Here is a 12,718-nt window from a genome sequence, read left to right on the forward strand (position 1 = left end):
CAGACGGCTGCTACTCTGAAACCTGTCATATTTTTTAAAGTTGGTGATATTTCATAAACATGTCTATTGTTCTGGAGATCACACAAAGTAAATTAGGGTTCCCTTTTTCTAAAAACAGTGAACGTTGTTATGAACACCTGAAACCTCTGTGACTGACTAATTGAAAATAATGTCTTTGTTTCAGTGAGGTAAATGTGTAGTCATCGGGAATGATTAATTTCTGAAGGCTTAAGAGTACATTTAAAATATAAAATCAGCTTAGAAAAACTGATTGAGACAATGTGAAACAGAGAAGAGCTGCATCATGTATTCCATAATATCTAATGTTGTATTCAGCAAGACAGCTGACTTGCCCTTACGACAAAGTTTTTGCAAATAAATTTCTGACAAACTTCAGGGCATATCAAAAAACCCGAGACTGACGTTTTTTATTCCCAAGTTTAGTGCTTTTAATTAGGTACCTTCTGCCTGTCCAGTCTTCCCCTTCTGGCATGCCGTGGGAAACATGCTCCATTTTCTTGAGAAAGAAATGGCAGAAGAGTGTTTTTTTCAAATGTCATTTCCTTCATTTGGGTTCAGGAATTTGACTGGAAGGGGGTGATCAGGAAGGGGGAGGGAAGAGAGGAGGGAGACAGTGGGGAGAGGGCGGGGCCTGGGCAGAGTGGGGGCGGGGTCTGGGGCGGAGCAGGAGTGGAGTATGGGCGGGGCCAGAGGTGGGCTGGGGAGCTAACATCCCCAAGTGACAGTTTCACCCACCGCCCATGACAGCAGGTAAGAGCAGCTCGGCTCCCGCACACCCAGTGCGCGCTCCAGTCTGCTTAGGAAGGGCCCGTATTCACGGAGCCAAATGCATCGGTGCTGCACATTCTGCCTGAGGGAGAGGGTACGGGGGTCTCTGCGGGGAGCTGTGACTCTCCACTGCCATGAGGCGGGCCGGGCGGCTCGCTATCCTTTACTGCCTTGTCCCTCCCCCCCGGGCTGTGAGCCCGGGCTGCCATCGGGCATAGGGGCACCAGTTTAACAATACTGCGTAGGGCCCCATAAATCCTAAGGACGTCCCTGCTGAAGATGTTGCATCCAGCAGGGCAGCCAGTGGAGAGGAGTGGTGAGTGAGTGCCTGGACAGCAGAGTGAGAAAGGGGCCTCTTTACCCCAGCCCCTGGGTGGGAGGTGAACTCTGCAGATGCACCTCTGAACTCTGGGGCTGCACTGACCAAGGACAGCAACTGTGAGTGGGGTGCAGAGAAGGGACAGGCAGGTTAAAGGGACTTTTGGGTTGCTGAACTTGAGGGAAAAGGACACCGGCCAACCCACTTGGGGGTGGGTCTTTTGCTCATGGTTTATGTGCATGAACTCTGTTTGTGGTGTTTTCCCAAATTAATGCCAAGTTACTTCCTCCTTTTATTTAAAAGTTTCTTTGCTACACTCAGACTCTGTGCTTGCGAGTGGGGAAGTATTGCCTCTTAAAGGCGCCCAGGGGGTGGTGTGTAATTGTCCCAGGTCACTGGGTGGGGACTCGAGCCATTTTTGTGTTGTATTGTTGAAAAGGAACCCCTAGATACTGAGCCCAGCCCTTTTTGCTGCCAACTCTGACTGGCAGGAGGGTTACATCTATTCACAGCTGCAGAGTGAATCATTCTGTCCTCAGCAATTGCAGGTCCTCTTCTCTTCTTCCCGGGGCAGCCTGGTAACCCCTTCCTCAGCCTTCTTCCAAGTAGAGCATAGACCTGAAACCCTGAACTCTCTGCCCCCACCCCGTGTCTGGTGCACAAAGAGAAACATGGGGAATTGGTCCCCTGGCAATCTGTCTCCTGCTTAGGAAGACCTGAGGCAATCAGGCACTGGGCTGATTCTCAGGCATAGAATCGTAGGACTGGAGGGACCTCAAGCGGTCATGTAGTCCAGTCCCCTGCACCCACGGCAGGACTAAGTATTATCTAGACCATCCCTGGCAGGAACTTGTCTAACCTGATCTTGAAAACCTCCAAAGCCCCTCTGCCAAGTACATTGGCCAGACCAGACAATCTCTACGCAAAAGAATAAATGGACACAAATCCGACGTCAAGAATTATAACATTCAAAACCCAGTTGGAGAACACTTCAACCTCCCTGGACACTCAATAACAGACTTAAAAGTGGCAATTCTTCAACAAAAAAAAATTCAAAAACAGAATCCAACAAGAAACTGCAGTTCATTTGCAAACTGGACACCATGAAATTAGGCCTGAAAAAAGATTGGGAGTGGATCATAGAATATCAGGGTTGGAAGGGACCGGAGGTCATCTAGACCAATCCCCAACTCAAAGCAGGACCACTCCCCAAATGGCCCCTTTAAGGATTGAACTCACAACCCTGGGTTTAGTAGGCCAATGCATAAACCACTGAGCTATCCCTCCCCCTAATAAATAGGTCACTACAAAAACTAAATTTCCCCATGCTAATTTCCCCCACGGTTACTCACACCTTCTTGTCAACTGTTTGAAATGGGCCACCCTGATTACCACTACAAAAGTGATTTTTTTTCTCCTGTTGATAATATCCCACTTTAATTGAATTGTCTTGTTAGAACTGACCCCACACTTGGAAAGGCAACTCCCGTCTTTTCATGCACTATCTATATATATCTTCCTACTATATTTTCCACTCCATGCATTCGATGAAGTGGGTTTTAGCCCACGAAAGCTTATGCCCAACCAAATTTGTTAGTCTCTAAGGTGCCAAAAGTCCTCCTCATTGTTTTTTCCAGTGATGGAGATTCCACAGCCTCCCTGGGCAAAGTATTCCAGTGATTAACCACCCTCACAGGAAGGTTTTCCAAATGTTCAGTCTAAACCGCCCTTGCTGCAATTTAAGCTCATTTCTCCTTGTTCTATCCTCAGAGGTTCAGAAGAACAATTTTTCTCCCTCCTCCTTGTAACAACCTTTTATGTACTTGAAAACTGTTATCATGTCCCCTCTCAGTCTTCTCTTCTCAACACTGAACAATCCCAGTGTTTTCAATCTTCCCTCATAGCTCATGTTTTTTTTCTTGCTCTTCTCTGGACTTGCTCCAATTTCTTCACATCTTTCCTGAAATGTGGGGCCCAGAACTGGACACAATACTCCATTTGCGGCCTAATCAGTGCAGAGTAGAGCGGAAGAATTACGTCTCAGGTCTTGCTTACAACATGCCTGCTAACAGATCCCAGAATGACATTTGCTTGTTTTGCAACACTGTTAACTCACCTTTAACTTGTGATCCACTAGAACCCCCAGATCCCTTTCCGCAGTACTCCTTCCTAGGCAGTCATTTCTCATTTTGTGTGTGTGCAACGGATTGATCCTTCCTAAGTGGAGCACTTTGCGTTTGTCCTTATTGAATTTCATCCTGGTTACTTCAGACCATTTCTCCAGTTTCTCCAGGTCATTTTGAATTTTAATTCTATCCTCCAAAGCACTTGCAACCCCTCCCAGCTTGGTATCACACAGAATACACAAAGTGTATAAATGTACTCTCCATGCAATTATCTAAATCATTGTTGAAGATATTGAACACAGGGAACAGAACCATGTTGTGTCGTCATTTGCACCAGTGCAAAAAGGGTCTGGCTGTTAAACCCCAACTGGAGACTAAATTCTTAAATTGCTCCGGTCAGATTTTCGTTTTATTCCTGAGCTGGAGTTTGAGCTACTGCTGCAGAGTTTATACACTGACTTGCTTGTTGAGGCTGAGCTTAGGACTGGCCAAGTGTCTGGGAATCACTGACACTGCTTAGACTAGCCTGGGGCATGCGGACTGTAGTTGCATTGAGCTCTGATAGTGGTTGGTTCATATGATGCTATAAACCACTTTTTTGCAACAGATTTACTGTATTCTGCAATCAGGAACTGTAGTGAGGCCTTATTGGAAATCCTGGGACTTCTAAAGGCCCCTCCCCCAGCCTAGCAGGAGGGACCACTGGACCCAGGAACCAAATGAAGACGGGGGACAGCTAAGGAATAACTGGGACAGGAGTGAAGGTCATAGGTTCAAAACTAGGGGTACAGAGGGGTACACCGAACAGAGAACCCCGGACAGCTCCCACTGCTCCTCAAAGCTGTCAAGGGAGCCAGCGGATGCCACCCAGAGGAACTCTGCCCAGATGTATGAGACCAGGGAGGAATGGAAATAGGCCACACAGTCATGGAGCACCCCTCGTCTAGCATCCTCCTCCTGGTATTGTAGATGGTGCCTTTAGCCAGGGCCAGGAAGAGGTTGACAAGGAGGAGCCGGAACAGGGGCTGCAACCAGGCACATTCAAGATAGGCTTGCACCAGGGTCTCCCTCACGACGCAGAAGGGGCAGGACTCGGGAATGGGGGTGAACCGCGCCAGGTGGACGCACGTGCTCATGGCTCCATGAAGGCGGAATAGAAGCTGGCCCTGGCAGGCCGTGGGACCAAGGTGGAATAAAGGCTGGCCCAGCGGGGCTCCTCACCCTCGACAGGTGGTAAATAGTCCCGCAATTTGGTATCGGGGCGGGACACGAGGGTGAGGAAATGCAGAGGGTAGAGCATGAGCATGTGCAGTTGGTCTCTGGGCACGGTCCGGAACCAAACCGGCTTCAGGGTGCGCAGCCGGCTTGGAGTGTGGGAGCGGGGAGGCCGGGGGTGGTGGTGGTCATGGAACAGGGGCTGAATAAAAAGGTCCGGAGGGCCCAGGGTAAGGGGTGGGTGGGGAACACCCTTGCGCAGGGCCCCCTGCAGGAAGACGAGAGAAACGCGTGACAAGGCAGCCCCCTGGTGTAAGTGCAGGGGGGTCGGAAGGGTGAAAAGCCCCATGAGCTGACCGAGCACACAGGGATCCACCCAGTCCCCTCTGTCGTAGTCCAGGAGCTCTCCGACCCTGGTGGTTTCTGCCAGGACCAATCTCCGGTGCATCAGGTTAATTGAGAAATCGCAAAGTGACTGGCGCAGCCCCATCGTCTTGGTCCCTAAACCGGATGGGACGGTCCGCTTCTGCATCGACTTTAAGAGGGTCAGTAATATTTGAAAATGTGAGGCCTACCCAATGCCGCAGATTGATGTACTACCAGACTGCCTGGGGGACGCACAGTCCATCAGTACCCTGGACCTCACAAAGGGGTATTGGCAACTCCCCCTAAGTCTGAGCTCTCGGGAGAAGATTGCCTTTGCTACCCCCACCAGGTGGTATCAATTCACCCGAATGCCTTTAGGTCTTCATGGGGCACCAGCCACCTTCCAGAGATTGATGGATCGGGTCCTACAGCAACACAAATCATTTGTGGCTGCGTACCTTGACAATGTGATAATTTACAGCCGCTGTTGGGAGGACCACCTCAACCAGGTCACCACCGTCCTACGGGCCCTGCGGGATGCCGGGTTGATGGCCAACCCCAAGAAATGAAAAATTGTCTGGCAAGAGGCATGAACTGGTGCTCTTCAGCCCTGACTTTGACAGGGAGTTCCTGTTACAGACTGATGAGTCAGAGGTGGGCCTGGGGGCAGTCCTTTCACAGGAGGTAGATGGGGAGGAACACCCTATATTATATATCAGCCGTAAACTGTTCCCCCGAGAGTGAAATTATGTGGTGGTTGAGAAGGAAGCACTGGCCGTCAAGTGGGCCATGGACACCTTATTATATTATCTTGTAGGCAGCCCCTTCGTACTAGTAACTGACCACTCATCTCTGAAGTGGCTACAAACAGCAAAGGAGACAAACCCTCGGATTATGCGGTGGTACCTAACCCTGAAACCTTATGCCTTCACCATTCAGCATTGACCATAGAATCATAGAAGATTAGGGTTGGAAGAGACCTCAGGAGGTATCTAGTCCAATCCCCTGCTCAAGGCAGGACCAATCCCCAACTAAATCATCCCAGCCAGGGCTTTGTCAAGCCTGACCTTCACCACCCTCCTAGTGAAAAAGTTTTTCCTAATATCCAACCTAGACCTCCCCCACTGCAAACATTGCTCCTTGTTCTGTCATCTGCCACCACTGAGAACAGCCGAGCTCCATCCTCTTTGGAACCCCCCTCCAGGTAGTTGAAGGCTGCTATCAAATCCCCTCTCACTCTTGTCTTCTGCAGACTAAATAACCCCAGTACCTTCAGCCTCTCCTTGTAAGTCATGAGCCTCAGCCCCCTGATCATTTTTGTTGCCCTCCAATTTGTTGCCCACTGGACTCTCTCCAATTTATCCACATCCCTTCTGCAGTGGGAGGACTAAAACTGGACACAATACTCCAGGTGTGGCCTCACCAGTGCTAAATAGAGGGGGAAAATCACTTCCCTTGATCTGCTGGCAACATTCCTATAAATACAGCCCAATATGCCGTTGGCCTTCTTGACAACAACAAGGGCACACTGCTGACTCATATCCAGCTTTTCATCACTGTAATCCCCAGGTCCTTTTCTGCAGAACTGCTGCTTAGCCAGTCGGTCCCCAGCTTGTAGCGGTGCATGGGATTTTTCCTTCCTAAGTGCAGGACTCTGCACTTGTCCTTGTTGAACCTCAACAGATGTCTTTTGGCCCAATCCTCCAATTTGTCTAAGTCACTCTGGACCCTATCCCTACCCTCCAGCGTACCTACCTCTTCCCTGAGCTTAGTGTGATCTGCAAACTTGCTGAGGGTGCAATTCATCCCATCATCCAGATCATTAATAAAGATGTTGAACAAAACTGGCCCCAGGACCGACCCCGGGTACCGGCTGCCAACTAGTCACTACCCATTGAGCCGACGATCTAGCCAGCTTTCTATCCACCTTTATAGTCCATTCATCCAGCCCATACTTCTTTAACTTGCTGGCAAGAATACTGTGGGAGACCGTATCAAAAGCTTTGCTAAAGTCAAAATATATCACGGCCATTGCTTTCACCATATCCACAGAGCCAGTTATCTCACCTTCCTCTCCTCCAAGCGCTTCAAATTGGATTCCTTGAGGGCCCACTCCATGATTTTGCCAGGGACTGAAGTGAGGCTGACCGGTCTGTAGTTCCCCGGGTTCTCTTTCTTCCCTTTTTTCTTCCAGACAGAGCTGTGTGCCAATGTGATCAACTTTGGCTGGTGTAGGGTTACAAATCACGTCAGTGCAGGGGTCATGAAATGTTGTTATCCTTATTGTGTGAGCAAAGGGCAGCAGAACTGTGCTTCGCCTGTCCAGATTGAGGGGGCCCCGAGCGTGTCCGGTCTCTGCACTGTGTGTCTGTGCCCTGCACTGAGCGTGTGTGCCGTCTGCACTCTGTGTCTCTGCCATGCACCAGTGTGTGCATGTAGGTGTGTATGTTAGGGTGAGCAGACAGCAAGTGTGAAAAATCGGGACCGGGGTGGGGGGGAATAGGAGCCTATATAAGAAAAAGACCCAAAAATTGGGACTGTCCCTACTGGTCACCCTAGTGTATGTGCATATTTCCCTGCTGCCCCATGCTGGAGGGGCTGAGTTCTGCTCTCTCTCGCTCGCTCGCTCTGTGGGTATGGGGGGTGTGTGTGTGTGTGTGTGTGTGTGTTATAAGTACACACTGTCACCCCCTGACTGCATTGTGACATTTAGGGCTGTGTGTCCACCTGGAAATGTGCTGAGGGGGGGCAGGTATCTCGGCTCCACTCTGCCCCACCCCTATTACCTCCCCACCCCCCAGCCGGCTGGGGTGAGGCCCTGCCCTGCTTCCTAGCCAGCTGCTGCTTTCACTTTCCCCACTCGCTGGAGCCAGAGCTGGAGGAAGGCAGCAGGAGAGAGCCGGGGGCCCAGCCAAAGGCAGGCAGGGGAGGCCCCGCACAGAGAGGGGGCGGCAGGAAGAGGGGGAGCGAGGCGCCCACAGACGGTGACAGCAGCTGAGACACTGCGGGCGGGACGGGGTGAGCCGTGTGCCCACAGATTGCTGCCCCTTCCCGGAGACCATCAACCTCCCCTGAGCGCAGCCCACCCTTGGGGACGGTAAGAGATTCCCCCTGCTAGGGATTTTCCTCCCCATCCTCAAATTCCTCTCCCCTCCCTCCTGTGAGTTCCTGGGGAACACCTGGCCCCTGGGCCCCCTTCGCGCCTCCCCCGGTGTGGCTGCAGTTTGGGGCTGTGTTTGGGGCAGCTGCTAAGCCGCCCTGCAGAGGAACTCATGCTGGGGACGATGTCCGGCCTGTGGCCCGCGGGGGGTCGGATTAGGTGGCCCCCAGGACAGTCCCCTTCCGGCTCTGCAGTCGATGAATCTGCGTTTTTCACCTGCAAAAGCTGTGGCTGAAAAGACTGGGCCCGGCTCTGGTTCCTCAGACTCTATCTTGGCATCAGTAGAAATAGCTGGGCCTCAATGCCGGTGTCCTCTGTTCCTGTGCGCCGAGCTGGGATGGGGTCCGAGAAAGCTGTGTGCTCCCCGTCTTCCTGCCAGGCCTTTCGGGTGAGCGAGAGCAGCTGCAGGGCTCCCCACGGCTCCTCTGACCTAGAGAGCAGCCAAGAGAGAAGGCTGGGTCTGAGCATGGCTCTGCCTATTCACAGGTGACATATTGTCCCCGTCAGCAGCAGTGCGCTGGGCTGGCTCGAAAATCTCCCCGCTCATTTCCAGGAGTTCATGGGAGCTGAGATCTTGTGAAAATTCTCACCTGTGGGGCTGCGCAGTGCTCAGATAATGGGGGCCCTGATCTCAGCCAGGGCCTGTGCAGCTCCTGGCACAATGGGGTCCCTGGTCTCGGTCGGGGTTCCTATGCACTACTATGCTACAAATAATAAATAATGATTAAAACCAAACAACTCCTGTTTTTTCCACACAGCCCCTGCCTCATTCAGTGCACAGGTCTGATACGTAAGGGGCAGAGTTAAGGTTGCATGGGCCACCATAAATGTGCCTTTTCCTAACTTTTGAGGGCTTGACACTGCGCTGTTGGCGCAGGATTTTCTGGACATAGCCTTAACTAGGAGCTGAAATGTTCAATCATAGAATCATAGAATATCAGGGTTGGAAGGGACCTCAGGAGGTCATCTAGTCCAACCCCCTGCTCAACGCAGGACCGATCCCCAATCAAATCATCCCAGCCAGGGCTTTGTCAAGCCTGACCTTAAAAACTTGTAAGGAAGGAGGTTCCACCACCTCCCTAGGTAACGCATTCCAGTGTTTCACCACCCTCCTAGTGAAAAAGTTTTTCCTAATATCCAACCTAAACCTCCCCCACTGCAACTTGTGACCATTACTCCTTGTTCTGTTATCTGCTACCACTGAGAACAGTCTAGATCCATCCTCCTTGGAACCCCCTTTTAGGCAGTTGAAAGCAGCTATCAAATCCCCCCTCATTCTTCTCTTCGGTAGACTAAACAATCCCATTTCCCTCAGCCTCTCCTCATAAGTCACGTGTTCCAGTCCCCTAATCATTTTTGTTGCCCTCTGCTGGACTCTTTCCAATTTTTCCACATCCTTCTTGTAGTGTTGGGCCCAAAACTGGACACAGTACTCCAGATGAGGCCTCACCAATGTCGAATAGAGGTCCTTCTAATGTTTCTTCTTCTCTGCCGCAGACTGAGCGCCATGGCTCTCGATGAGTTCAAAGCCGCTGTCTATGAAGGGAGGCTGACAGATGCGATTTCTAATGTGCAGCAGAGACCGCTGGAGTCGTTTAAGAGCCACACCCTCAGCATCGCCATCACGGGGGAGTCAGGCTCCGGAAAGTCTTCCCTCATCAACGCCATGCGGGGGCTATGTGCTAGTGATGAAGGCGCTGCTGAAACTGGGATGTTAGATACCATGAGGGAGCCGATGGTTTATCCAGATCCCATCCTTCCAGGTGTCACGCTCTGGGACCTGCCAGGGGTGGGGACATTCTATTTCCCTCTAGACACCTACTGTGAGCGGCTCAATTTGAGCCAATACGAGTTCTTCATCATCGTCGGCTCCCAGCGCTTCCGCTCCGACCACGCCAGGCTGGTCCGTGAGATCCAGAGAATGGGCAAGAGGTTCTACTTTGTGCGCTCCAAAGCCGACGTGGACCTGGATGCTTCCAGGAGGCAGCGTTCCTCCAGCTACAACCAGGAGAGGATCCTGCAGCAGATCAGGGAGGACTGCAGGAGAGGGGTAGCAGCTGAGGGAGTGGGCCACCCACAGGTTTTTGTCGTTTCGAGTAGGGAAACCAACTGCTACGATTTTCCCCTCCTGCGACAAACTTTGCAGATGGAGCTGCTGAGCCTGAAGAGACACGCCTTCCTGCTTAGCCTGCCTGCTGTCGCCTCGCCCATCATCAACCAGAAGAAAGCCGCCCTGAAGGGGGAGATTTGGAAAACAGCCCTTTTCTTATGTCTTCTCACTGCCATTCCTGTCCCAGGCCTCGCTTTCTTGTGCACCTTCTTTGGCTTCAGGAAACACCTGTTCCGACACTACAGCAGCTTTGGCGTGGACGACAGGTCCCTCTCTGCTCTCGCCCGGCAGGTTGGGGAGCCCGTGCGGGAGCTGACGGCTGTGATGACGTCCTTGGGAACGACCCCCATGATGGCTCTGAAGCTATTGTCGGATTCGGTGGGGGCCGCCGTGATGGTAGCGGAATATTCGTGGAAGCGCCTCCCCGTATTTGGTGCCATGGTGTCTGGAGGGGTGGCGCTGGTTACCACCTACTTCATGCTGCGGAAGTGTTTGGCCTCTGTAGCTGACGACACCCAGCAGGTTCTGAGCAAAGCTCTGGAGGCCGAACGGGAAAACACCATCTAGGATTTGCTGTTGCATTGGACGAGCCTGCTGCTGTCTAGAAGACACAGTCTTGGACTTCAAGCAGGAAAGATTCCTGCTTCTTCATCCAGGAGTTGCATGTGTAGGCCAAAAGCCTAATGGGAAGAAATTGTCTTAAGTAAAATTTTGCTTATTTTGCCTTATACTCCATTTTGCTAGCTTTGAATTAGTACGAAAAAATTATTCTGCGTTTATTTTTTGCTGATTGTGTTAACATTTGTTCTTCGAAAGATAGATGTTTTATGACTGTAATTACGTTATTTACTGTTTGATGTGAGTGAAGAATGTATGGTAATTAACTGAGCCAGGACAACTGGGCCGGATGGTCAAGAAGGGAGTGGAGGAGTCAAGAGGCACCAACTTTATGATAAATCACCTGGATGGCAGATTGACGACCCTAAAGCAAAGGCATACGCCCCAAGGACGAGATAAGGAGTTGAGCCAAAGGGACAAGAAAGAAATAGCTGCAGATCCTCCCGGTAACAACTCACAATAATGCTAATTAAGAGCAACCTTGTATACCTCGTGATTGACAGCTCTGGTGTAACACAGGTATGTCCATAGATTTGTATGGGAACTTATCACTATAAAGGAAGGGTGTATTGCCATGGGACTTCGGGTTCGTTCTGCATCAACCTCGGAGCTTCGAATGCATTCAACAGCCCAGCTCCCCTCCCTCATGTGCAGGTTCAGCTGGCCACTGGAACTGTCCGAGCAACACTAAGGACTAGTAACTGTAAGATTCAGCTGCAGAACCTTTTGGCTGTGTGTGTGTGTGTGTGAATGGAAGCACATGCTGATTTTAATACTTAAAATTGTACTCTCAATAAACACGGTGTATTGCCCACCATAAACCATCTGGGGCGTCGTTGCACACCAGTCAAAGCACCCATAATGAATGAGACAGACTCAGTGACAGCTCAGTGCTCCTGAGGTTTTACCCCACAAGGAATGAGGCAGCTTCCTTCTTCACATTCATACAACAAAAATAAAATTATACTGAATCCGGTTCTTTCAACTTAGGTCCCGCTGGGCTCCTCCTTCCCTTCGGTATCTGAGCACCTTACAAACATGAATGGACTGGATCCCCGCACTGGGGCAGATCAGCTGTCATTCCATTAGAGTCAACGGGGCCAGATCCCAGCTGGGGCCAATCAGCTGGAGCTCCATTGCAGCTTAGAAGCTGAAGGCCTTGTCCTCATGGGAAAGTTTTTCGGTACAACCTAAGGTGTGAATTTAAACCGATAGAATGACCCTGGTGTAACCTTGTGTGTGGACACTCTCACGCTGGCAGAAGAGTGGCTTTTTTCAGTTTCGTTTATGTCACTTGGGAGGGGGTTTAAGCTGAACCGGAGAATGTCACCATTCTACCGGCACAAGAGCGTCCACGGGGTAGGGGGTTAGAGCCGCGGACCCAATAAACCTGGCCTTTGAAGACAAGGCCCAAAAGCCTCATTAGAATCCTGCCCGGTGAATCGGGTCAGTTGCATTTAGCTGCAATGCTGGGGCAGTGGGTTTGCTGTGTGTGTGGTTTTCCATGCTGACCAGTATCGTCTTGTTGTTTCCTTGCTCGTTTTCTTGGCCTGTTTGTTGAATCTACCTATTGCCAATAGTCTTACACTGAGATTGAAAGCTCTTCTGGGAGGGCCTGTCTTTGTGTTATATCTTCGTACAGCGCCTGGCACAAGGGGGCCCTGGTTTCTATTTGCTACCGTAATACAAACAACTCACAATAATTGGCCCATAATATGGCCCATCGCCATATAAACAGGCTGACAGTCAATATCGATTCTAATCACGGCATCTTGCGATCACGTGACGCTTCATTGACTCATTCACTCCCTGCCACAGATCATGTTTAACGTAATAACGTTGTTAGATTCCACACCCGCCAGGCAGCGCGTATCCACGTTTACCTTCATTCACTAATCTCGGTATTTGTTGCCTTTGGGTTCACAGTCACCGCGCTGGTTTAATAAAGGTACATTGAACACACGCCGCTGCCTGCACCTTCCTGGGCATCTCTGCTCAGGCCTCCCGCCCAGGGT

The 12,718-nt window shown here is 50.9% G+C and overlaps 1 protein-coding gene across 1 annotated transcript; it reads left to right on the forward strand.

The window, feature by feature from the left end:
* The first annotated feature begins 7,801 nt into the window (after positions 1 to 7,801).
* LOC141977326 (interferon-inducible GTPase 5-like) lies at positions 7,802 to 11,446 on the forward strand. The gene is made up of 2 exons (XM_074938749.1): positions 7,802 to 7,912; positions 9,473 to 11,446. Exon 2 carries the CDS (start codon positions 9,483 to 9,485, stop codon positions 10,650 to 10,652), a length of 1,170 nt encoding a protein of 389 aa, XP_074794850.1. The 5' UTR covers positions 7,802 to 7,912; positions 9,473 to 9,482; the 3' UTR covers positions 10,653 to 11,446.
* Positions 11,447 to 12,718: the final 1,272 nt, after the last annotated feature.

This window comes from Natator depressus, chromosome 24, assembly GCF_965152275.1.
Source record: "Natator depressus isolate rNatDep1 chromosome 24, rNatDep2.hap1, whole genome shotgun sequence".
Classification (NCBI taxonomy): domain Eukaryota; kingdom Metazoa; phylum Chordata; order Testudines; family Cheloniidae; genus Natator; species Natator depressus.

Bases quoted from the DNA above. Each gene is read 5' to 3' on its own strand.
- LOC141977326 (XM_074938749.1), top strand. From the start codon at position 9,483: ATGGCTCTCGATGAGTTCAAAGCCGCTGTCTATGAAGGGAGGCTGACA.